The 25,706-nt window shown below is 64.3% G+C and overlaps 1 protein-coding gene across 2 annotated transcripts; it reads left to right on the top strand.

The window, feature by feature from the left end:
* The first annotated feature begins 2,103 nt into the window (after positions 1–2,103).
* Positions 2,104–25,124, top strand: CYTH4 (cytohesin 4). Of its 2 annotated transcripts, XM_070051495.1 has the most exons (13): positions 2,104–2,256; positions 9,319–9,401; positions 11,185–11,249; positions 12,254–12,320; positions 13,414–13,532; positions 15,036–15,116; positions 15,718–15,830; positions 17,891–18,039; positions 20,109–20,220; positions 22,049–22,125; positions 22,392–22,463; positions 22,806–22,960; positions 23,829–25,124. In XM_070051495.1, the coding sequence occupies exons 1-13, from the start codon at positions 2,238–2,240 to the stop codon at positions 23,899–23,901; spliced, it is 1,185 nt and encodes a 394-aa protein (XP_069907596.1). In that variant the 5' UTR covers positions 2,104–2,237; the 3' UTR covers positions 23,902–25,124. The 2 variants fall into 2 exon arrangements, with proteins under 2 accessions (XP_069907596.1, XP_069907597.1); XM_070051496.1 differs by lacking the exon at positions 12,254–12,320 and having other exon boundaries at positions 2,122–2,256; positions 23,829–24,047.
* Positions 25,125–25,706: the final 582 nt, after the last annotated feature.

Genomic DNA, 25,706 nt, shown 5'->3' on the forward strand with positions numbered 1-25,706 from the left:
CCCGGCGGCTAGCACACGCAGCTCAGGCCCTGCCAGCATTCCTGCTGGTGTCGGCGGTGAGAGCCCGCCCCACGTGCAGAGAGAGGGGGAGAAACAGAGCGAGAGCGAGCGATCTTCCACCCGCTAGTTCACGGCCCCACTTCCCCCAACAGCCACAATGACCAGAGACTTGGCCAGCCCCAAGCCAAGATCCCGGAACTCCACCCGGGTCTCCCACGTGGGTGCAGGGGCCCAAGCATCTGGGCCATCTTCTGCTGCTTTCCCAGGCCATAGCAGAGAGCTGGATTGAAATGGAGCAGCCGGGACATGAACGGGCGCCCATATGGGATGCTGGCGCCACAGGCAGCGATTTTACCTGCTACACCACAGCGTTGGCCTCTATGAGCCCCCTTTCCACTGCTATAAAAAAACACCCAAGGACAGAGAACGCATGAAGGAATGAGACTCCTTTCGCTCGGGGCTTCGGGGGTACAAGGGCGTGGCCCTGGTGGTGTCTCGGCTCAGCTCTGGTGAGGGCCCTGCGGCAGGTGCGTCCCTGTGGCAGGCGGGCTGGGGGGTGGGGCCGGAGAGATGGCAGCAGCAGACAGGAAGCCAGAGCAGGAAAGGCCCCGGCCCGAGGAGCAGCCAGGATCCTGGCAGAAGCACACTAATACCCGGCGACCGTGGCCCGCCAGCTCCACCCCTGGCTGATCCCAGCCCTTCCCACCGCCACCGGGCTGGGTACCCACCCTCCAGCTCAAGAGCCCTGGGGGCCAGCTCAGGACCACGGGGGCAGCAGGACCTGCGAGGGTGGCACTCACGGACCTGCCACGGAGCTCTTTGCCATGCTGGCAACCGTGGCTTTCCCCACACTGCTCCTTCTGTGTGAGCCACAGTGTGCCGTGTCCAGCCCAAATGCGTGGAGTAGAATCGAGTGTGCCATGGGGATCATGTTCAAGTCTCCTGCAAAGCTACCTGGAGCTACCCTAAGCCAGGGGAGGAGGCGGTGCGGGCCCCAGGCCCTGGGCACGCTGGGCTGGGATGGCAAGTGTTTATCCAGCACCTGCTACGGCCCAGGCGTCTCACGCGACCGTCTCACTCCGTCTTCTCCAAGGTCCCACGGTGAGTGTGGTTGTTCCCCTCACACGGGTAAGCAATGTGAGGCTCCCAGCAGGCAGACAAAGCCATAGGCCTGAGTTCATCCAGGTCCCAAGTGGCAGGGCTGAGAGTCGAGCAGCCGAGCCTGGCCCCGCTGTCCGGACGCTGCGAGGATCGGCTGCAGGGGCCCGCGTTGTGGCGCCGCAGCTTGGGACGCCTGCACCCGTATGAGAGCGCCTGGGTCCCGGCTCACCCTCCACCTCCAGCCCAGAATGTGACCCTGGCAAGCAGCAGTTGATGTTCAAGTACCTGAGTTCCACTCACATGGGAGACTCGGATGAATTTCCCAGCCCCTGGCTATGGCCTGGCCCAGCCCTGGCTGGTGTATTTAGTGGAGTGAACCAGTGGATGGAAGATATTTCTCTCTCTCTCTCTCCCCGCTTTCCCTCTCTCCCTCTCTCCCCTACCTCCCTCCTCTGTCACTCTGCCTTTAAAACAAATACACAAAATTGGAAGCCTACAAAGTTCAAAAGGAGCAATGATAGACAAACTTCAGATTTGATAGTGAGTTTCCTGGCAGCCTAGTGGAAAAGGGAAACTGAACATATAACCAACTGGTCACCAGACAGGAACAAGTCAGGCATTTAATTAAAGGGAAGCAAAGCAAGCCCTTTCTAGCTAGCACTGAATGTTTTTTTATCAGTGGGAGTTGAACGAGAGCCTCGGGGGTAGGACACACGGGGCCCAGCCAGGAGGACTAAGCAGGCTGACCCTTTGGTTTGTGTGTGGGGACCCCCCCGCCCAGGATGAATACCACGGCCCCGAGAGAACGTTCTATTCTCAGAGCGTGTGTGCGCACGTGTCTGTGCGAGGCTCCCTGTGGCTCTGTTCTCTCTCTCTCCCCTCTCCCCATCTGTGTCATTGGCTGCTACCTCCCTGCTCGCACCCCGAATGCAAAGGTCCCCGATGCCGGCTTTAGAAAGTGCGGCCGCCTCGGGAGCCTGCGCAGGAGCCCCGGGCCTGCACGTACTTCCTCCCTGCAGGCAGGGCTGGGCGGGGTAAGCAGGAAGAGGCCTCTGCAGGGGCGAGGTGACGCACCCTTGCCGGGCTGGCCGAGCAGCCGAGGGTCAGGGGCAAGGTGCTGCCCCTGGGGCCTCACCATGGATCTGTGCCACCCAGGTAAGCACCTGGGCCCGGGCCCTGCAGGCCTGAGCGCCCTCTGCCGAGGGGCGGGGTGACGGCACCTGCCTTGCAGGTCCTGGAAGGAGACGGTCTGGAATGCACTTGACACGGGTGGGAGAGGCAGCAGCAAACATGAGCACTCCTGGGGCTCAGGCTGGGTCGCAGGGGCACCTGCTACAGTGGGAGAGAGCACACGCCACAGGTCATGTGGCATATGTCACTTTACTGTCACAGGAGAAAAGTAGGGCAGGGACGACGGGAAACAGGGAAGCACCCCCGAGCAGAGCCCTGAAGTGGGGGAGGGGGTGATCCGCGGGGGTTCCGGGGCAAGAACATTCCGGTACAACGCTCAGCGCTGTTCTTGCGACGAGGCTGAGGATGGTGGCTGTGTACGGGGACCCTGCAGCCCCTTTCTGCCATTGGGGGCGGCTGAGGAGAGGCGCAAGCTTCCCCATACCCAGGGCGGTGCAGGGAAGACGACAGGAGGCTGGGACGCTGGCAAGGGGGGCAGGGCAGGCTCACGGTCCTGGGGAGCGGAGAGAGGGACGGGGAGAGGGGGAACCAAGTCCCCCCACCCAGTCCCAGAATGTCCCCAAGGCACCTGGGGTGCCGCCTGGCAGGAGCCACTCAGGTCCCCGGGGCCAGGTGGCTTCAACCTTGCTCAACAATGAAGCCTTTCTTCAGATGAAAGCCAACAGGACTGCGGTCTTGGAGTCCCGACGCCCGGGGCTGTGTCCTGCCTGGCTGTCCTGGGGGAAGGAGACTCAGGCAAGGACTGACTCGCCTGAAGCCGTGTGGCCAGTAAGTGGCAGAGGGACAAGAACCCAGGAGGAGAGAGCCCCAGGTCGGGGGCAGGGAGAGGAGCCAGAGCAGAGGAGTGGGGTGGGAGGAGGGATCTCATCTTTGCTTCAGGCTGGCCCTGGGGGACGTGGGTGGGTGGCAGGTGCAGGCGGTTGCCTGGTTGGCTCGTCCTCTCGGCCATTCACTCTCTGCACACTCCTCCAGGGTGCTGTGTGTCAAGTGGGGTAGAGTGGTGACCCAGCTATGGGCCAACCCCTGAGGGAGCTCCTGGTCCAGGGTGTTGGGGTGAGGGGGGCAGAGGGAGGCGCTGGTTCTGCAGGGCTCTGACCCGGATGAGTCAGTGGACACAGCCACAGAATGTGGAAGGAAGCAACTGTCTCCAGGGAGGCAGAGGAGATCTGGGTAGACTTCCTGGAAGAGGGGGTAGGGGAAATGACAGCCCTGTGACCACCTGAGCCTTGATCATACTCCTCGGTGGGCAGGACACTACCCCAGGCTGAGCCCAGACTCGCTGCCTGTAGGTGGCTGCCCTCATCCACCTGACCTGCAAAGCGGGGGTGAGCCGGGGCTCGGACAGACTCCCCCAGATCTGGCTCAGAATCCAGCCCTGCACCTGCCCATGGCCGGGATGGGTCTCTCCCACCTCAGTCTTCCCAGGGCCCACCTGGGACGTGGGAGAGCAGCTAGGGCCCCGCCCCTGGGGCTTAGGTGGTTGGGGACACGTCCAGGCCAGGAAGCCCCGAGGTGACCGAAGGCGAGCGCTGGCTGGGCGGCCACCGGTGCAGGAGGCCACGGCCGGTTAAAAATAGAGGCATCTGCAGCGGGGGAGAGGAAGCCGCGGGCGGGGCCTCTGGGCTGGGGTGAGCAGCAGCCCCCCGGCCCCCAGCGCCCTCCGGCCTGGGGCCTCTTCCCAGAGGGCGCCAGGCTGGCACTGCCCGCTGCCCTGGAGGGGAAGTCAGGCAGCTGCCCTGGCAGGCGCAGCGACGTCTAAAATTATGTCACAAAAAGGGAAGTGCAGAGGAGCCGCGGCGGTCGGTGCGGGCACGAGGCAGCTGCAGCCCAGGGGCGCAGGGGTCAGGGGTGCAGAGGGGCCGGGCGGGGCAGGAGAAGCATGAGGGGCGGGGAGGAGGCAGCAGGGCTCTGCAGGGGTGCTGGTGTGTGTATTATTATTGCAAAAACGTGCATCTCCCTCAAAATCTGAGGGCGCTTCCAGATGCTGGTGGAGGGGCGTTTGGCCCGGCATTGGGTTGGACGCAGGCTGAAGTGCCCGCTTCCCAGGGCAGGCGTGCGGCGCGGCGGGTGAGACCCTGCTTGGACGCCCACGCCCCATCCTTCCAGTCCCGCTCCTGGAGCCCAGCGGGGGGCAGCAGCCACGGCTCAAGCTGGGGTCCGGGCTACTGGCTGGGTTGTCGCTGGCCTTAGGGGAGTGACCCAACAGATGCAGGGTCTCTCTATCTTGCTCTCCCCCCCAAAAAAAAAAAAATAAAATAATTTTTTTTTAAAAGACAAACCTGAATTTTAAAACACATTCCCATACCCCGTGTCGGAGAGGCTGGATTCCCCGGCTCCGGCTCCTGGCTCCCGCGCGCCGCCGGCGCCCAGCCTGGGAGACAGCAGTGATGGCTCCGGTAGCCGGGTCCCTGCTGTCACATGGGCGACCCGGATCCAATTCCCCACTGTGGTTTTGGCCCCAGCCAGGGGCTACTGTGGCCCTCTGGGGTGTGGACCAACAGCGGTTAAGTCTCTCTCTCTCTCTCCACCCCGTCCTTCAAACAAATAAATCATTTTTGAAATGTTCATGGAAAATGGAATTAAAAGATGTTTAGTTTGGCCAGCGCTGCGGCTCACTTGGCTAATCCTCCACCTTGCGGCGCCGGCACACCGGGTTCTAGTCCCGGTTGGGGCGCCAGATTCTGTCCTGGTTGCCCCTCTTCCAGTCCAGCTCTCTGCTGTGGCCCGGGAGTGCAGTGGAGGATGGCCCAAGTGCTTGTGCCCTGCACCCCATGGGAGACCAGGAGAAGCACCTGGCTCCTGGCTTCGGATTGGCGCAGCGCATCAGCTGTAGCGGCTGTTTGGGGGGTAAACCAACGGAAGGAAGACCTTTCTGTCTCTCTCTCTCTCACTGTCTATAACTCTCTCTCTGTCTCTCTCTCTGTCTAAATCTGCCTGGCCAAAAAAAAATGTTTATTTTCTTGTCAAAAAATCTGAGCTCCGTGTGCACAAGACGTCTTCAACCATTCACAGAGCGTGCATATTATGAAAACCGTCCGTGGCTTCCTCAAAACTGTGTTGGCGTCAAAATAAGTCGCTGTCTTGTAATTCCATTTTCCCACAAACTTTTGGATTATTATGAGCGATCAAAGGAAATTGCTGGGTTAAAGATAGACACATACACAAGCTCTAAACAGAAAGGTGAGGGGATGCCTGCTTGGGGTGGGGTAGGGGTGCAGCGCTTCCTCCCCAGGTGGGGTGCGGCTACCCAGAGCCAGGCTGGCTCACGGAAGGCAGAGCGCCAGCTCCCCCAGCAGCCGGTGGCTGGGCTCCCCTGTGCTCCCTCCCGTGCACCTCTGCACGATGCTGACTCTGACCTTACGCTTCTGCCGCGTGGCCATGACCGTGACTGTGGGGATGGCAGCAGCAACAAAACACAGTTCCCCCGAGCCGGCACCACCAACACCAGCCTGAGAGTCGGAGGCGCCGCTCACCAGCCAGGTCTTTGCTGTCCTCCTGGCCCTCGGCGCCCTCGGCTCTGAGATGGGGAGGAGCGCCCAGTTCCTAACCAGAGGTCGTGCCTGGGGCCGGAAGGTGCAGTGCACAGGGCGTTGGCTGGAGCAGCCCCGGGTTGTCAGTGCCACCTGTTGGGGGAGGGTCCCTGACAGAAGGGGGCCGTGAACCACCTGTCTCCACAGAGGGGCACTACGTGAGCTATTGGAAGTAAAGGCACAGCAAGCGCCTGGCTTCTCCCACAGTCCCTGCCCTAGGACACCCGATCTTGTCGTGTCTGCCACACCTGTGCCTCAGTTTCCCCAGTTCTGCAAGGCTGGCGTGAGGGGGTGGTGAGGTCCACCTGTAGGCATCTTTCATGTCTCACCTTTGTTCAACACGCAAGCGTGCCTCTGCTGGGTTTAAACGATGCGCGTGGAGACCCCAACTCTGCCCCCTTCCTACCGGGTCAGCCGGGCGGCTGCGCTCCCTTCCCTGAGCGTCAGGGGCGTCATCTGCAGGACGAAATGGCACACACCTTCCTTGATGAGCTGGTCCCAGCAGCAGCCAGAGCACCGGGGGCCGGGCGCCCGGTGGGGGCTCAGCCTGCGCCAGTGGCTGGGGTCCACGGATCCCAGAACTGCTGAGTGCAGCGGGGAGGAGGTCGGCGTGGGGGGCACTGCAGCCAGGCAGAGAGGAGGACGGATGCCTGGGGCCCAGGGAGCAGCAGGTGCAGAGGTCGCAGAGGGGTAGAGCTCAGGGGCCGGGAGGGGCGGCCAGGGAGGCCGAGCACAGGGCTCAGCGGCAGCGTGGGCCAGCCCAGCGGGATTCGGGCTGTTTGTCCCAGGACTGGTGGGGCAGGGGGTCACGAGGAGACATCGTGAGCATCACCTGTCCTCGCAAGCAGGGTGAGACAGGTGGGAAAGGGGGCGGAGACTGTGGGAGGAGCAGAAGGTGGGCGGGGCGTGGATGCGGGGAGGAGAGAGGAGGGTGTTGGGGTGCCCCTGGGGGAGGGGCACACTCCCCAGAGCTGCAGAGCTCAGGACTGGGGCCCCATGGGGGGAATTCCAGGAGGTCAGCTTGGGGTGCAGGGAAGGGGGTGATGGCCGCGTGCACAGGGGATAAATGGATCAACCGGGAGAAGGGGTGCGTGTGGTTCCTCAGCCAGGAGCCGGGGGCCAATGAGGAGTCCCCCAGAGGAAGGGGACAGCCTAGGACCCAGGGAGCCCTGCCTGGCCTGGCTTCTCTCTGAGTCCTGCCCCGCCTGGAATCCACCAGACCTCCACCAGCAGGTGTGCCCAGGCCAGAAACAGGCCAGCAGGCACCGAGCCCCAGCCCACAGGAGAATAGCGGAAAACAAACCCTCGACCCCAAAGCCCGAAGGAGGTGGTCGACTTTCTCTGGGGACATTCATTCTCCTTCGCTGCTCCCAACAGGAGTTCCCGGTCCCAGCTTCCCTACCTCCCTGCCTTGTCCGGGGGACGGCCGGCCCCTTACTCGTCCCATCCCTGCATGCCCCAAACAGCGCGAGGCTCCACCTGTCCTGGGACAGAGGCCAGGCGTCAGGGGTGTCCTCCCTCCGGGCTGTGTGGCCTGGGGCCGGTCACTTTGCCTTTCTGGGCCTCGGTGTTATCAGCCGGGTGCTGCTTCAGACAGAGCCGAGGATGGAAGAGCCACGCCTGGTCACAGACCTTCCTGTGTCAGAGATTGTCCCACGTCCCTCCTCCCTGCACCCAGGAAACAGGACCCCACAACCCGCAGACCTCAGAGCCTCAGGGACAGATGGACACAGTCCCCCGTGGGGCCCTCCCCCACCACTAGGTGCAGGCACCCATGTCCCCATGTGTAACGGTGGACAGGGCACCACCATGCAGGGTCAAGGTCATGGCCACACTGACCCCTGAGCTACTCTGTCCCCCGCCAGGCCAGTGACTTCTGGTGGGGACCCCTCTCCTGGCTCATGTGATATAACGCAGGGGTCTGGGCAAGCCCGGGGGCAGAGGTGCTGGCTGCAGCTCTGTGGGCACAGGTGTGCTGGGGGGGCACCAGGGATGCCGGAACGCGTCCTCCTGGGGCCACAGCCGCCCCCTCAGCCTGCAGGCTCTGGGTCTGAATCCCTACAAGAGCCTTGCATTTGTGTGGCCGGAGCTTCCTTTGGGAGAGGCGGGTCCCTGGGGAGGCAGCTCCTGTGGCTGGGGCAGGGTCCTGGGGAGGGACCAACTGTGAGACTCCTCTCCACACCCCGCCCTGGGCACCCAGCTCCCTCCGCCTGGTTCCCTGCTGGCCCAACAGGTGCCTTCTGGGCCAGGCCCTGAGGGCTGCTGTGCCCATGGGAGGGGCACTTGGCATTCTCTCTGAGTGGTCACTGGGGGCCACGCTTCCTGAAGCTAAGACAAGGTCAGAGAGCTGGGGCCGGCCTGCAGGGGAGGCGTCCCCAGAGCAAGCCGAGAAATGAGACTGAGCAGCCAACGGTGCCGGGAAAGGGAGGGGCTGGCTCCTGGGGCGGCAGGTGGGGGCGCTGTTGGGCCAGAATGAGGAGTCCCTGGAGACTGCCGAGAGGGGTGGCCGTGGCCCAGCGGGCCCAGAGACGGGCGCCGTGGCAGCTCCTGGCACCAAGTGCCCACGCCGGCACACAGGTGTCACTTATCAGCCCCCCGCCCCGCCCAGGTCCTATCTTGGCTCAGGAACCTTGTCCCTGCGCCCCCATGGCCAGGTCCCCTCAGTCCTCCGAGCCCCAGTTTCTGGGGGTGGGCACTCAAAACCTCGTCTCCCCACCTGACGGCAAGGACACCAGACCACCCCACGGAGGGCTCCTTTCCCAGGCTCCCTTGCTGCTGGGCGTGGCCCATGGGGTGGGAGGCGGCGTGCAAGGCCACTTCTTGGCTGGGCAAATAGACAACTGAATAAGTGACAGGCACGGGAGCCAGTGCGGAGGAAGGGGTTCTGGGCAGGGCGGGACTTGGCGCAGAGGTTAAGGCGCAGCCTTGGGCGCCCACAGCGCCTGTGTGGTTCAAGTCCAGCTCTGCTTCTGACCCAGCTTCCGGCTAATGCTCACCCTGGGAGGCCACAGGTGATGACTCCAGTGCTTGGGGGACCCGGATGGAGGGCTCGCCCGGCCCTGACCACTGTGGGCATTTGAGGAGTGAACCAGCAGACAGGAACTCTCTCCATCTGTCTCTTCCTTTGGAGTAAATTAAAAAATTGCTGAATTTTCAAAAATGGTTTAAAAAGAAAGGAAGCCCAGGTGGGGGTAGGCACCCGCGGCGGGCATTTCCATGAGCGTTTATTACGTGCCAGGCTCTTCCCAGGTGCTGGAGTGGCGCACTGAGCGAGGAGTGAAGGCAGTGAGCCAAGGGAGAGGCCAGGGTGCCCGACCCTGGCAGGAGGGGCGGGGGAAGATGGGCAGGTGGTCAGGGACAGCTGCTCGGAGGAGGTGGCCCCTGAGCCGAGGCTGGAGTGGAGAGGGTAGAGGAGTCACAGGGTCTGCAGGGAAGGGGCCGGGGAGGCGGGGGCGGCTGGCGCCGGGTGGCACAGAGTTCGTTCTTCTCGCTCCAGACCCAGCGGAGCTGAGCAGCGGCGACTTGGAGGAGCTGCAGCGCATCAGATGGCACCGCGAGCAGCTGCTGGAGGACATCCAGGTGCGCGTCCACCCCCGTGCTGGCCCTGGGGCGGGCTGAGGCCCCCGGTGCCCCCCCCCACAGGCCAACACTGACACCTGCTCTTGCGCCTCCTGCTCACCCCTGCACCGCGCCCCGGGGTGGGCTGAGACCCCCAGTGCCCCCACCACGGGCCAACACTGGCACCTGCTCCCACACCTCCCGCTCACCCCTGCACCGGGGCGGGCTGAGGCCCCCAGTGTCCCCCACCACCACGGGCCAACACTGGCACCTGCTCCTGCGCCTCCCATCACTCCCCCCACTGGCCCCGGGGTGGGCTGAGACCCCCAGTGCCCCCACCCCGGGCCAACACTGGCACCTGCTCCTGCGCCTCCCATCACTCCCGCCCTGGCCCCGGCGAGAACAGCGCAGGTGCAGGGCCCTCTGGCACTTCCCAGGCTCCAGCACGGACCCAGCATGTGGGGCAGAGGCAGTCTGATTACACAGCCCCCACGTGCCGAGACACCCCCATCCCCAGCCCCGCCGTGTGCCCAGCCCCACAAGCCTCGCCCAGCTGCACCAGGGGCCGGGTTCCAATCCGGCTGTGAGGCCTCAGTCAGGCCCCACCCCTCCAGAAACACAGAGCAGGGGCCGGCACGGCCAGGTGGCCCTCAGTGTCCTGGGTACGGCGTCTCAGCGCATCGGGCTCTCGGTGGCCGTCCTGGACCGGCCTGGGTCCCTCCCCGGGCCTTGCCCTCGCGGGTCCCTCAGCTTGGGACTCCCCTCAGCTCTTCTTGCGGCTCTGCCTTAATGTTTCATTCTCAAACGCCGCCTCCCCCTGGAGGCTGCCCTGAACACCCCCAGGGCTGCAGCTGCTGTCCCCACCCCCACGCCCAGAAACTGAAGGTTCCCGGGAGAGGCGAGCCATGAACCCAGCTCCCCCTGCACCGTCCCCTGATCCTTTCTGCACAACCATTTCACTTGCCCAGGACCACCCTGCCCCAGGAAAGCAGGCTCCTTAGCCCCACAGAGCATGGTGCTCAATCGGCGGCCGATCCGCATCTGAGGGCTGGGGAAGCCGCTCTGTGGCTGGGCCACGACCACCCGGACAGGAGCTGCCAGGCCCCACGAGGGCCCTGAGTCGCAGGATCGCCCCCACGGCCAGCATCCTCCACCCGCCCCTCCTCCAGGTCTCCAGGGCACTGCCGGGTTCTCAGGCCGCCCTGCACCTGCCAACTCTCACCCCAGCAGTGGCGATGGCTGGGACCAGGGACCAGGGGATTCCTCTGCCCCGGGCCCCCCCTCCAGGTCAAGGAAGCAGGGCTCTGGGGTCTGCCGGGGGGCGCGTCCTCCCATCTCCTCAGCCCGCCGTGTCCTCTCTTCACTGGGATGCCAACGTCGCTGGGAAGAGGGCCTGTGCCTGCCGTCCGTCCCTGTGGGAGCCAGAGACTGGGGTGTGGGAAGGGGCTGGTCCCAGAGCCAGAGCGGGGACAGAGGAGCCGATGGGGAGCCGCGGGCAGAACCCGAGCGGGGGAGGGGCGGGCTCCCAGGGACAGGGTGAAGAGGGGCAGGTCTGATAGAGGGCCGGAGACCTGACCACAGAACAACAGAACAGGGCGGAGTCAGGTGGGCAAGGGGGAGGGACGACCTCCCACCAAGATAAGAGCAGAATGCTGGGTGCCGACAGAAGCAGGGGTCTGGCCTGGGAGCTGGCAGTGGGCCCACAGAGGTGAGGGCCAGGGGTCAGGGTGTGGGAGTGTCTCAGGCCTGGGGGTCCCGGTCTCACCCAGCTCACGCCCCTCCCGGGGGCCCTACCCTCCTACAGAAGCTGAAAGACGAGATCGAAGAAGTGTTCGCCCAGATCGACTGCTTCGAGAGTGCGCAGGAGAGGTGAGGGCCTGGGGGACCCTGGAACCGGCTACAGGGCTCCTAAGGGCGTCACATATCACGCACAGCCAGGGGTCGGCCTGGGCCCTGGTGAAATCAGGCCGCAGGGAGAGCCCACGTCCAGACAGAGCCTGGTCGTCCCACCGCTCCGCCCTCCTGAGCCACCCTGGCCGGGCCCTCACCATCCATGGCCAGGAACGTGGTGGGACGGGCAAAGGGGAGGGGAGCTCAGCCCGGGGCACAGGGCGGGGCAGGGGGAGGACGGGAGCAGGACCAGGGCCCGGCCCCTCGCCCCACTCAGCAGAGCCAGGGCCCCCGGCTCGCCCTGCTATGGGAAGATGCTCACTGGCTCAGTGACCTGGGGCAGGTCCTCCCCTGCCTGGGCCTCAGTTTCTCCATTTGTGCAGAGCAGTGGCTCCTACACAGCCTCCTGGGGCATCAGGGCGCTGGTGACCACGGACAGTGGCCCAGGGAACCCACCAGCCTCTGCCACCCCCGGGCCCCCACTTCCATCCCCTGCCACCAGCATACATGCATGCGCGCGCGCACACACACACACACACACACACACGGCCCTGTGTCTCCAAGTTTCCTGCTCCAGCCAGCTCCCATGGTGCCTGGGGGTGGGGGGTGGTGTCACCCCGTTTTACAGGTGAGGAGACAGAGGCTGAGAAGAAGCGACTCCCCAGAGGCCGGGGCGGTGCCTGGAGCCCCGCGCACACACCCCACTGCCCATCAGGCGCCTCCCTGCCTTCTGGTGCAGGCCCCTCAAAATTCTCCCCCAAACCCCTGGGGGTTCCTGAGAGTGGCCGAACGCTGGCTGAGGCCCGAGTTGGGGGGCTCAGCGCTGCGGAGAGGGGCCCGCACCTGCATTTCTCTCCCTCCCTGCTTCCAGCACAGTGTTGGGGACTCCATGTCCAGCACCACCCCCAGGAGGGAATCTTGGCTGCCCCTGGGGGACTGGGGAGCCCTGGTCCTGAGCTGACGGTTCCCTCTCCTGTCCCCAGCCGCCTGGCGCAGAAAGAGAGGGAGCTGAGCATCGGGCGTAAGAAGTTCAACATGGACCCGGTGAAGGTGGGCGGCCCGCGGGCGGGGGCCCCTCCACAGCGCCCACTCCTCCCCCCAAGTGACCCACTGCACGGAGGATGGAGCTGAGGCCCTGCAGGGCCCCGGGGCCTGGGGTGGGAGGTGGGGACAGGGGCCTGCGTCTCCTTCTCTGTGGCTGAGACTTCATGGTGGGGCCTTGGTCCCAGCCCTGCCCTCTGCGGTGGCCCAGGGCACGGGGGTCAGGGCTGGGCTGCCCCAGTCCCCGCCCTGCAGAGACAGAGAGGAGGGAGCCATAACGACACACAGGTGGGGACAGGGCAGCCAGCGGGCACAGAGCTGCTCCCGGTGTGACAGCCGCCTCTGCCCCACTGCAGCCAAGAGTGGCCCGCGTGCCCCCCATCCCCCGCCGCAGACCCTCAGACCCACGCACTCAGTGCCATTTCCCTCCACCTGGGTGGGGGTGCGTCTCTCAGAGCCCACCCTCCGGCTGCTCATGGGGGAGTGGTCCCAGAAAGTCAGAGGCCAGCCCCTGAAGTTGGCTGATGGACAAGGGAGACCCAGGTCGTGGGGAGAGGTGCTGTGACGTCAGCAGTGGGTGGAGCAGGGTCCCAGGTGGCAGGCAGGGGCCACTCTCGTTTTTTCTAGAAAGGAAAGGAAGGGCCACGTGGAAGCTTCCACCCCAGGGGGAGGGGGGCAGCCCAGGCAATTTCCTCCCCTTTTGAGTTAGTTGTTTTTTTTTTTTACACTTTTATACAATAGACAGAGATTACTGGTGCGACAAAGCAAAATGCTATTTTTAAGTGATATGAATTTTCGGGGAACAAAAGGAGAGGCTCGATCATTGAATCTCAGGATTCCGGATCCACGGGCCCACCGATGTGCATCATCGGGGCTGTCTAACCACAGAGTACCCCACGGAGCACCTGGCGGGAACCCCGACTCTCTTTGCACACCTCCAGGGACAGGGAGCTCACCACCTCACAAAGGCAGCTGCCATCAGGAGGGGACACAGCGTCCCAGAACAGGCCACGCCCCCCCGCCAGGGTGCCTGGCCCCCAGGCTCCCACCCCTCTCCCAGGCCCTGGCTCCAGGTGGCTCAAGGGCTCTGTCCTGCCCCCAGGGCATCCAGTATCTCACGGAGCACAAGCTGCTGACCCCGGATGCTCAGGACATCGCCCAGTTCCTGTTCAAGGGGGAGGGCCTCAACAAGACGGCCATCGGGACCTACCTGGGGGAGAGGTAAGGGGCGGGGCCTGAGGAGTCAGGGAGTGGGGTGTGCAGGTAGGCGACAGTGCGAATCCCGCTGCTGAAGTCCTGGCTCCTTAGGGGCCGAGGGACAAGCGCTCAGCCCCTCCAGCTGTTGGGACCCTCCCCCATTTGCGCGTTTATGGTGACAGACAGAGAACTTTTAGAGCTCCAGGGGCCTTCCACGCCCTGAGTTTACCCCAGGGAACAAGGGAGACGGAACTCCTGAACGCAGGGAGGACTTGCCAGAGGAGGACACAGATCCCAGTGTGCCAAATACGCCCCAAAATGATGGATCTGTGAAATGCAAAGAAAGCAGGGGACCAAGGATGGGGGGGCAGTAGGGGGTCTCGTGGAGAAGGTGAAACTGGAAGGGGACGCGGGCCTGAGCTTGCAGGCATCCGGGAAGAGCATTGCACACGGAGGGAATTGCCTGTGCAAAGGCCCTGGGGCAGAAGCAGCTCACTCAACGGCAGGCTGCTGAGTCTGGAAGGGAGGGTGAGGTGGGACCCGAGGGAGGGTTCTGGGCAGAGCAGAGGCTGCTGTGGCCCCTCTGGCTGGACTGAAAGGGACAGGGGTGCCACTGGGCCAGCGAGCCCCAACTCCTCCCCCCAGCTCCCCACAGGACACACTTCCCTCCCTGAGCAAGGCGGTGAGCAGGGGCGCTCCTGGCTTAAGAGCAGGAAGAGGGAGGAAGTGAGGGAGGCCTGGACCCCGCCCCATCACACGGATGAGGGAGCTGGGACCCGGGAGGTTGCGTGGCTTGGGTGGGGTCCCGCAGGCAGGAAGTAGCAGCGGAAGGTTCTCACCCAGGGGGCGCCAGCTCCAAAGCCAGAGTGCCCCTCCTGGGAGGCCCAAAGCTGGTGGGCAGTGAGGGGATGTGTGTGTGCACATATGTGTGTGTGTGCATGTATGCATGTGTGCCAGTGTATGTGTGTGCCCAGTGCGTGAGTCCGCATGTGTGCACACCTGTGGGAGAGCAGGGCTCCGCCCTTGGGTGTGACGGGGCCAGGGCCAGGGTGAGCGGAGCCCTGGGTGTGAGGGGGACAGGGCCAGGGTGAGCGGAGCCCTGGGTGTGAGGGGGACAGGGCCGGTGTGAGCAGAGCCCTAGGTGTGACGGGGACAGGGCCGGTGTGAGCAGAGCCCTAGGTGTGACGGGGACAGGGCCAGGGTGAGCAGAGCCCTGGGTGTGACAGGGCCAGGGCCAGGGTGAGCAGAGCCCTGGGTGTGAGGGGGACAGGGCCGGTGTGAGCAGAGCCCTGGGTGTGAGGGGGACAGGGCCAGGGTGAGCAGAGCCCTGGGTGTGACAGGGCCAGGGCCAGTGTGAGCAGAGCCCTGGGTGTGACGGGGACAGGGCCGGTGTTGGCAGAGCCCTGGGTGTTCAGACCCCAGAAGGGCAGACGCCTGTTCCCTCCTCGCCTCCCCCCACCCCAACCCCCTCTAGGAGGTGGGGACCGGCAAGTCCCCAAGTATATCCCCCCTCCCCCTCCTCTGCAGGGACCCTCTCAACCTGCAGGTGCTCCAGGCCTTCGTAGACTGCCATGAGTTCGCCAACCTCAACCTCGTCCAGGCCCTCAGGTGAGGGGGGCACACGAGGGGGGCTGGGGCGGCAGCACCCACAGGGGCGGGAGCCAGGAGGACATGAGGAGCCAGACGTAATGAGTGGTGGCACCTGCCACCCGAAGCTCACTCTCTGAGCTCACGGGTACAGGACCTCACCCCCCTGAGGTCACAGGTGCACAGAGCCCACTCGCTGAGCTCATGGGTACAGGACCTCACCCCCCTGAGGTCACAGGTGCACAGAGCCCACTCCCTGAGCTCACGGGTACAGGACCTCACCCCCCTGAGGTCACAGGTGCACAGAGCCCACTCCCTGAGCTCACGGGTACACGGGGCTCACTCCCTCAGCTCACGGGTACAGGACCTCACCCCACTGAGGTCACAGGTACACGGGGCTCACTCCCTGAGCTCACGGGTACACGGGGCTCGCTCCCTGAGCTCACGGGTGCAAAACCCTGGCATAGCTGTGTGCTCACATGCACTCCTCCCACCTCCTCCCACCGCGTCCTTGCTTGGAGAGCGGTCCCAGATTCCCCAGCCCCACTCCAGGGACAGAGCCGTGGGGCTGGAATAGGCACAGCGGCTTGGCCGGATTCGCTGAGCACCTGTTCCTCCCCAGGCAGTTCCTATGGAGCTTCCGCCTGCCCGGCGAGGCCCAGAAGATCGACCGCATGATGGAGGCCTTCGCAGCCCGCTACTGCCTCTGCAACCCGGGCGTCTTCCAGTCCACAGGTGCAGGGCCCGGGAGCCCAGGCTGAGGGCAGGCTCCGTGCCCGGCCCTCTGCCGGTGCTTGTGTGGCTCAGGGCCCTCAGGACAGGGTCTCTGGGAGGGGAGGCAGAGAATGAGGGCCCAGTGGGCTCGGGTAGCAACAGTTCTGGTATCTGCAGGCAGGGGCCATGAGCCAGCTGGTCCCGGACGGCTTTTCGGAGGTGGCACGGTCTGCACAGGGTTTTGAGGGTGACTAGGAGTCCTCCAGGAGTTTAAAGGAGAGAGGCCTTGTGGGCAGCAATTTCAGCTTCAATGTTTATTTATTTATTTTTTAATTTATTTGAAAGGCATAGAGGCAGAGACAGACAGAAATGCCATCCACTGGTTGTTGTCCAAATTCCTACAGCAGCCAGGGCTGGGCCAAGCCGCAGCCAGGAGCCTGGAATACAATCTGGGACTCCCACGTGGGCCACAGGAACCCAACGCTTGAATGGTCGCCAGCTGCCTCCCAGGCATAACTGGAAGCGGAGCCGGGACTCTAAACCCCGGCTCTGGCGGGGGTGCAGGCGTCCCAAGCGGTGTGGGGATCCCTGGGCCAGCCGCTCGCCCCAGAGCTGTTTAAACAGGGGCCCAGCAGCTTGGAACTGGGCACATGCGGGGTCCCAGGCACAGGAGGAGACCCAGAGGGTACAGTCCCCACACGCTCCCCGCAGAGCTGACCCGCGCCTGCGAGGAGGCACCGGGAGACAGGGAGGGTGGCCCCGGCCCCTGTGCTGGCCCAGCGGGCACTGAGTGTGGCCTGCACACGCACCAAGTCGTCTCTTCCTCACAGCTCTGCCGGGCACTGGCGGCACCCTGCCCTTCCAGAAACAGAGAGCACAGAGCCAAGAGAGCACACAGAGAATGCACAGACCCACGGAGAACACACGGACTCACGGAGAACACACAGACCCACGGAGAACACACAGACTCACGGAGAACACACGGACACACGGAGAACACACAGACTCACGGAGAACACACAGACCCACGGAGAGCACACAGACACACAGAGAGCACACAGACCCACAGAGAACACACGGACACACAGAGAACACACAGACCCACAGAGAACACACAGACACACGAGAACACACAGACCCACAGAGAACACACAGACACACGAGAACACACAGACACACGGAGAACACACAGACACATGGAGAGCACACAGACACACAGAGAACACACAGACACACAGAGAGCACACACAGACACACAGAGAACACACAGACACACAGAGAACACACACACGGAGTGCACGCACACGCACAGAGGGCACACAGACACACGGAGGGCACACAGGTACACGGAGAGCACACAGACACACCAGAAAACACACACACACAGAGAGGGGGAGAGAGGGAAAGAAAGAGGAAGAGAGGGAGAGAGAGAGGAAGAGAGGGAGAGGGAGAGAGAGAGGGAGGGAGAGAAGGAGGGGGCAGAGAGGGAGGCAGAGAGATGGAGAGGGAGATGGAGAAAGAGAGGGAGGGAGATGGAGAAAGAGAGGGAGGGAGATGGAGAAAGAGAGGGAGGGAGATGGAGAAAGAGAGGGAGGGAGGGAGGGAGATGGAGAAAGAGAGGGAGGGAGGGAGGGAGGGAGCGGGAGAATCAGCATCTTTGAACCTCAAAGATAACCTCCTATGTCTCTGATGGGGATGCCGCAGGTCAGGGAGGTTGAGTACTCCTCAAGGCCAAGGTCGGAGAGGCTAAGGACTTCCCAAGGTCAAGGTCAGGCAGGCTAAGGCCTTCCAAGGTCAACCAGAGTGCCATTTCCCTGGCTCTGGGTCCCCCCCCGGGCCTAAGTACCCCACCAAAGACCCAGCGCAGCCTCCTCCCCCCCCCCCCCCAAGCCTCAGCCCAGCGTCCGGCCCAAGCACGGCCGGCTGACTAACGGAGCAGGGGCCCGCCGGCCGGCCGCGCATTGCCGGGATTGCAGCCAACAGCAACCAGTGTGTGTGCTGGGGGGGGGGGGGGGCGCACTCTGCGGGAGGGGGCTTCGGAGGGGGCCGAACGGGAAGGGTGACCCGCCGCCCGCCCACAGACACCTGCTACGTGCTGTCCTTCTCCGTCATCATGCTCAACACCAGCCTGCACAACCCCAACGTCCGCGACAGGCCGCCCTTCGAGCGCTTCGTGGCCATGAACCGCGGCATCAACGGGGGCAGCGACCTCCCCGAGGAGCAGCTCCGGGTAAGAGGGGCCCCGCCGGCCCAGCGGAGGGCAAAGTCCCAGCGCGGGCTCTGCTGAGAGGACCCGGCCAGCCCGGCGACCATCCTGCGACCCACCATCATAAACAGGGTGGTCCCTGAAGGCCCTTCCCAAACTCGCCTCATGTTGCTCCCGCCCACAAACTATGACACACCTCCTCCGGGAAGCCCTCCCAGATTGAAGCCTCCAGGAGCCCCTGGGCAGCCATCACTCTCACACACACACACACACACCAACGGGGTCTCCTTGTTGGACCCTGAGACGCCTCCAGCTCTGCTCACCTGCCTGTCCTGAGTAGAAATTCAAGTCCAGGAACGGAACAGGCCCCAGGCCTGCTGTCTCCTCTCCAGGCAGCCCCCACCCCTGCCACACTGTGCCAGGCCCTGCGCCCAGCCAAGGGCCCCGGGTGTGACTAACCACAGTTCCAGGCCAGCAGAGAAGGTGACCCGCGTGTGAGTCACAGCCCTGGGAAGTCCTGTGGTGCCGACTGCGGCACAGCAGCTCTGGAGATGCTGGGGGCAGGGGCAGGGTGGCATCCTGGAAGGCTCCACGGAGGAGGTGACTTCTCAAAGGAGCCTTGAAGGTTGCATAGGAGTGGTCCAGAAAAGAAACAGGAAAAGGACATCCCTGGCTGGGAAAGGGAGAGGCACGCGGGGGGCTGGCTGAGGGGCGTGGGCCAGGGCTCCCCACAACAGCACAGGGAGTTTGCCTGGTTCCTGTGGGGGGCTCAGAGCCGGGTGCAGCAGGAAGCACAGGAGGGAGAGCCCGAGAGCCTGGCTTGAAAGCGGGCGGCCGATGCTCTCGCAGACTCTGCCTGAGGGGCAAAGACCCCGCCCAGCTCAGCCCCTGCAGCCGCCTGTCCCCGGAGCGCCAGTGTGAGATCTGCCCCCTGGGTCCTGGCAGGGCTTGGGAGCAGCTCGGAGCTCAGATCAGACCCCACGAGCCGGCTCAGCCTGCGCATGGCCTTGGGTGACAGTGCCTTGGGTGACACCCGCGGCCTTTGTCGCCATGAAGCGGGACGCACCAGCTCCGGCTCCAGTGCCCGGGACACAAACGCTCCCGGGCATCGCGAACAGCCCACGCGGGCAGCCCAGGGCCACCGTGCACTCCCGCCAGCCCTCCGTGAGCCCGTGCCGGCACTGGCGTCGCGCCCCATAGATGTCTTCCCCGTGGAGCCTCTGCCCCTCGCGCCGAGGGCGTTTGTAGAGAGCTGGAATTCGCCAGCTCCCCGCTCCCTACTCGGGAGCCCCGAGCTCTCAGGGCCATCGGGACCTTGGCCAAAGGATCCTGGTGGGAGTCTTGAACTCACAGGCGCAGCACAGGATTTCCTGACCCGGTCCGGTTCTGATCAGCCCAGCGAGCCAGGCAGTTTGGATTGCGGGACCTGGGCAGGCCCTTCCTGAAGCCCAGCGCCTCCTGCCGAGCATGGCAGGCAGTGCCGGGCGATCCGGTGCCGGCGTCCCGACCTCGCCCCCAGGGTGGTCCCAGCCTGGCTGGCCTACCTCCAGCCACCGAGAGCTCGTTCCCCTCCAAGGCTGCTCCTTCAGGTCTCGGCAGCTCTTACTCCAGGAACACCCCCAAGGACAACGGACAGCGCCCCGGGGACCTCACCGTCAGCGCCTGGCCACACGGGGTGTACGGGGGAGGGGGAGCCTCCGAGGGCTTCAGTCAGCAGTCCACCTGCCCCTCCTCCCTGTGGTGCACCTGCTCAGCTCAGCCGCTGTGGCACTGAGGCGGGCGGGGCTCCCCTTCCCAGGAGTGGGAGTGGGAGTGGCAGTGGGAGGCCCTGACTCTGGCAGCTGGGCCCCAGAGTATGTGTGAGCGTGTGTGTGTGTGTGTGTGTGTGTGTGAGCATGCAGCTTACATGTGTCATGCACGCCGTGTATGTGTGCGTGTGAGGTGCCCACCTGTGCTTGCTCTGCCTGGCTGTAGCAGGGGGTTGGGCCAGGCCAGGTGTGGTTTTGGGAGCCGGAGCAGGAAGGGTCTGCCTGAGGGGCGGCCTGACCGAGGCCCCCGGGGCTCAAGCCCAGGCCTCTGCTCCTCTCCGGCAGAACCTCTTTGACAGCATCAAGAGCGAGCCCTTCTCCATCCCCGAGGACGACGGCAACGACCTCACGCACACCTTCTTCAACCCGGACCGCGAGGGCTGGCTGCTCAAACTAGGTGAGAGGCCGCCAGGCACACAGCCGACGCCCAGGCTCGCCGACGCACACTCAGACACGCCGACACGCACTCAGACACGCCGACACGCACTCAGACATGCTGACATGCACACTCAGACACGCCGACACACATTCAAACACACCGACACACGCTCAGACATGCCGACATACACTCAGACACACTGACACACACACACGCTGACACACACTCAGACACACCGACACACACTCACACACACCGACACACTCAGACACGCCAACACACACACACACACCGACGTGCACTCAGACATGCCGGCACGTACTCAGACACACACTCACACACTGACACACACTCAGACACACCAACACACTCAGACACGCTGACACGCACTCAGACATGCTGACACGCACACTCAGACACGCCGACGCACATTCAAACACACCGACACATGCTCAGACATGCCAACACGCACTCAGACATGCCGACGCACACACTCAGACACATCAACGTGCACTCAAACACACCGACACACAGACATGCCAATGCACACTCACACATGCCGACACAAACTCAAACACACCGACACACTCAGACACACCAACACACACTCAGGCACACTGATGCTCACTCAGACAGGCCGACACACACACTCAGACACGCTGACACACACACTCAGACATGCCAACACACTCAGACACACTGACATGCACACTCAGACATGCTGACACACACTCAGGCATGTAGGCACACGCTCCTGTGTGCGCAGGCACACAGCTGACACTCAGGCGAACCAACATGCACACTCAGACATGCCGGCATGCACACTCAGGCACACAGGTGCACACTCAGGCACACCAACATGCACACTCAGGCAGCACATGCAGGCACTCCTTGCAGTCTCTAGGGAGAGTGGGGGCAGCGTCAGGTCTCCTGACCCCCAGCCAGGCAGTCTGCACAACCCACGCACCACCCCCTGTGCTCAAAGGGAAGGGGGCGGGGCCAGGGGCTGCTCTGCAGGTGGGGAGCTGAGGGGCAGATGGGTGCAGAGACAAAGCTGCAAGTGCATGCGGTTTCCCTCCCCAGAGGGGTGAGGTGGGGCTCCATTCAGGACCTGCTCTGTGTAGGCGGGGGCTGGGCCCTCGGACACCCAACCTTTCCACATGCCCCAGGCCACAAGTGGCAGGTGCAGCAGGCAGAGGGTCAGGTGTCCCTGACAGGGCAGGAGCATGACAGGATGTGGCTGGGGGGCTGCGGTGGGGCTGCAGCTGCAGAGGGTGACAGGGGAACTGCAGGACCTGATGTCCCCCCACCACCCCCCACACACACACTCCCGGAAGCTTGCCCTGCGGGCGGAGGGGGAGACATGGCAGATCTGTGAGGCAGATCCTACTGGAGCAGGGGCCTCGGCCAGAGCAGCCTGCCTGGTGCTGTGTGACACTAGATGCCCACGGGGGCCCCACATCTCCAGGCCCGCACCCCGCACAGCTGCCTTGGCCCTCAGGCTCAGGCTCTGAAACTAGGACCCCGGGTTCAAGTCCCCGGAGCCTCAGCTCTGCTCTGGGACTGTGGGCGGGCGCCACAGCCTCTCCGCTCCTCAGTCTCCTCACCTGTCAAATGGACTTAGCCAGACAACAGCAAGATGGAAGGCTCAGCCCAGGGCCAGGCAGGGGCCGGAGGGAGCAGGAGGAGTCGGGGTTGAGCCCAGGAGGGACAGCAGCCAGGAAGGGCAGGCAAGGGTCACTGTTGCCAGGGTCTGCTCCTGGGGAGCCCCAGGCCAGGGAATGTGGGAGGGGCTCCGGTGGGCACCCCAGGAGCAGGTGGAGGGCTCACAGTCAGGGTCTCACAGGGGGGCGTGTGAAGACCTGGAAGCGGCGCTGGTTCATCCTGACCGACAGCTGCCTCTACTATTTCGAGTTCACCACGGTGAGCAGACGCCGCACCCCCGCCCCTCCTCCACCTAGTGCTTCCCGCACTCCCACTAAGTGGACGCCCTACAGAGCTTGGGACCCTTCCCGCTCCCTTGGTCTGCCTCCATGACCATTTTACAGATGGGGATGGCAGAGGGACAAGGGGAGGCTCCCCACACCCTGCCGACAGCCTTGAAAACGGGCACAGTCCCCTGTGGGTCCAAGTTCATGTCCTGACCTTGGCCTTGAAATTCCTTCCCCTCCCCCCCGGCCGCCCTGCAGGACAAGGAGCCGCGGGGAATCATCCCCCTGGAGAACCTCTCAGTGCAGCCCGTGGACGACCCCAAGAAGCCAGTAGGTGCTGGGCTGCTGGGAGCCTTCCCAAAGGGGGCGTGGCTGGGCTGCACAGGGCTCTGCTGGAGGAGGCTGGGCTGTGCCCACCACACCCTCCAGATGGGGCCCTGGACTCCGGGAGCGGGTCAATGTCACCGAAAGGGCTGTGACACTGGCTGGGTGACCTGAAAAGTCACCCCCCCCTTCGGAGCCTCGGTTTCCCCTCCTGTGCCACAGGATCAGGTGAAGCCTGGTGCACAGGAAAAGCTCAGTGTGGGGGATGGGATCACGGGTGCCTGGGGGGCGTGCGGCCTCCCTCCCCTCCCCCGCTGCCCTGCCCTCACCCAGCCACGCCCCCCGCAGTTCTGCCTGGAGCTCTACAACCCCAGCTGCCGGGGCCAGAAAATCAAAGCTTGCAAGACGGATGGGGACGGCAAGGTGGTGGAGGGCAAGCACCAGTCCTACCGGATCTCGGCCTCCAGCGCCGAGGAGCGCGACCAGTGGATCCAGGCCATCCAGTAAGGGGCGGCCCAGCGGGGGCTTGGCTCTCCATCACCTTCCAGAGGCCCCCGCTGCTTTCGGGTCTCACAAAGGGGGCTCGCTAGGCAGGGGGCCAAGTCCCAAATCGCCCTCCTGCTTCAAGAACACAGCTTCTCCCCACAACCCATATTGCATGGGCCCAGCGCCCTGCCAGCTCCCAAGACACAGGGCAGGGAGAGACCAACGTCCTGGGGCCAGCGGGAGGACCCAGTGCAGTGATGCTCGGAGCGCACTGGCCCAGCACCTTGCATTTGGCAAGGGTGCTCCCGTCAGCATCACCCTCCCCTGGAGGTGCAGGGAGGAGCTTCCTGGAGTGGAAGGACCACTGGAGACAGACACAAAGGGGCAGGCCTGCTTGGGTGGCACCCAGAGGCCAGGTGAGACCGGGCCATGGGGGAGGAGGCTACAGAGCGCGGCAAGGTCATGGGCACGTGGTAGTGAGCTCTGGTTTCTCCTGAGGGCACTGGGGAGCCACAGACTGCTAAATGGGGAGGGGTGTGGCCAGGTGAGAGAGGCCACAGAGCAGGGGCCGGCTGTGAGGTGGCGGGATGGGGCCACACAGCTGCGGAGGGGCAGAGCCGGGCTCCACCCAGCCTCTCCCCACTCCCTTCCAGAGTCTCCAGCGGGAGCTGAAGAGGGGTCCAGGGCACCTGGGGGCAGAATTCCCAAGACTCAGTCCCTGATCCGAGTGCCCCCGCTCAGGCCCTGTTGGCATCATGTGGCCTCTCCCCAGGCGCGTAGCAGCCCCACGCCTCCCTAGGGCTCCCCTGCCCCCGCTTCGAGCCCTGGGAGACCCTGTGCTGGCCGGTCCAGCCCTGGGAGCCGCCTTTCCCGCTCTCACTGCAGGGCCAGCATCACCCGCGTCCCCTTCTACGACCTGGTCTCTGCTCGGAGGAAGAAGATCGTCAGCAAGCAGTGAGCCTCCTGGGAGGCGGCGCCGGAGGCCAGCGTCCTGCGACCCGGTGCCCTGTGGTAGCTGGAGCCCCACCTGCTACTCCTGGCCACTGATGCTTCCTTCTCCCTGCACTTCCTAGAGCTGACTGTAGGGGGCGCAGTGCTCAGGAGGGAGACCGGGAACCCCAGAGGGCACAGAGCCCACAGCCGCAGCGGCTGCCAGGAGGGACTCCCAGCCCACTACAGAGGAGAGCGAGGCCAGCAGCCAAAGGGGGCCAGCGCCTGCTTTCTTCTGGGCTTCCGTGTCCTCAGCGCTGAGATGTCTGTCCTCAAAGCAGGAGGGGCCGTGGGGTCCCTGAGCGCTTCCCACCTCCAACCAGCCCCTCCTCCTGCTCAGGACATCTGCAGCAGCCCCTCCCTGCCCGAGCAAGGACCCAGACCCAGGGGCAGGACACAGGAGGCGCCAGGAGCCCAGCTGGGACGCGCTGTGTGCCCTCGCCCAAGTCACTGCCGCTTCTCTGGTTCTTCCAGAGTCTGGACTAGAAAGGCCGCGGCCTCTGCACTCTGTTCCCCGAGCAAGGCCAGCAGGAGGGGAGCAGAGCAGGCACCACCCTCAAGGATGTGTCCCTGGCAGGGAGAAGCAGGCAGGAGCCAGTGAGGAAATGACACAGTGTGTCCCCAACACAGACTGAACCCAAGCAGGGATAGAGCCACAACCCAGCAGCCAGGAAAAGAGCCCTGTGGGCTGTGACTACCTGGAGGGCTGCCTGGAGGCAGTGGCCCAGCCACCAAGTGTGACACAGGGCTTGTGGTTGGGGAGGCAGAGACCCTCTCACAGCTTCCCTGCTGGCCCACTGGCCAGTGGTCCCAAGGTGGTGAGGGGTGGCCCAGGGGTCCCGGCACCCTGAGACCCCCTGCAGCAGCATTGTCAGAATAGAGAGTGAGCTCCTTCCCTGGGCAGGCAGCTCCGTCTGGGAGAGCGCCACCTGCAGGAGGCCCTGTCAACAGCTCCTTTCTCATCCTCCACGGAGGCCCAGGGAAGCCTGGAGGGAAACGCCAGACTAGGGGGCAGGAGGTAGTCACCTGAGTGGGCGAGTGGAGTGGGCGGAGCCCCGGGAGGAGAGCAGGTTACTAGGCAACCACATGCACACACACACGCATGCACACTCCCATGCCTGCAGAGACACACATAGACGTGCATACATGCAGAGAGAGATGCACACGCAGACACACACACAGTGATAGACACACACACACACACATACACACTCTCCACAGGGCCAGGCTGGAGCAGCGGCCTCGTGAGGGGGTGAGATCCCCGTGTCTAGAGGTGTGCAAGCCCCTCATGCTACTGCCCCGGAGGACTGAGCTGGGCACCTGCAGGAGGAGCTGGACACACAAGGATGGCCACAGGTGACCCCACGTGTGGAAGCACAGCGGGGGGCGGCAGCAGGGGCACTGGGCGGGAAGCAGCCCGCCTCTCGCACACACTGGCTGTGTGCCCTGAGCCCGCCCCCTGCCCTCTCTGGCCACCGAGGACAGGGAGGGCCAGTGGCTTTCTGGGCACAAATGGCTGGGTGACAGAATAAAGTTCATGATCCAGCTCACGAGGGGGCTCTGTCCTTGACCGTGTCCACCAGGCTCGACCTCACTCGGGCCCTGCCCCCATCCCTTCCGGGCAGAGAGCAGGACGCCAGAAAGGGACAGGTGGGCACTCAGGGGTCCAGGCCACACCCCAGGAGGGAAGGGCACCAAGATCCGCCCCCAGCCTCAGCCGGCTCTGCCTCTGACACCGCCATCAGAGCCTGCCCTGCAGACCTGGGAGAGCCC

Source organism: Oryctolagus cuniculus, chromosome 11, assembly GCF_964237555.1.
Source record: "Oryctolagus cuniculus chromosome 11, mOryCun1.1, whole genome shotgun sequence".
NCBI classification, from domain to species: Eukaryota; Metazoa; Chordata; class Mammalia; order Lagomorpha; family Leporidae; genus Oryctolagus; species Oryctolagus cuniculus.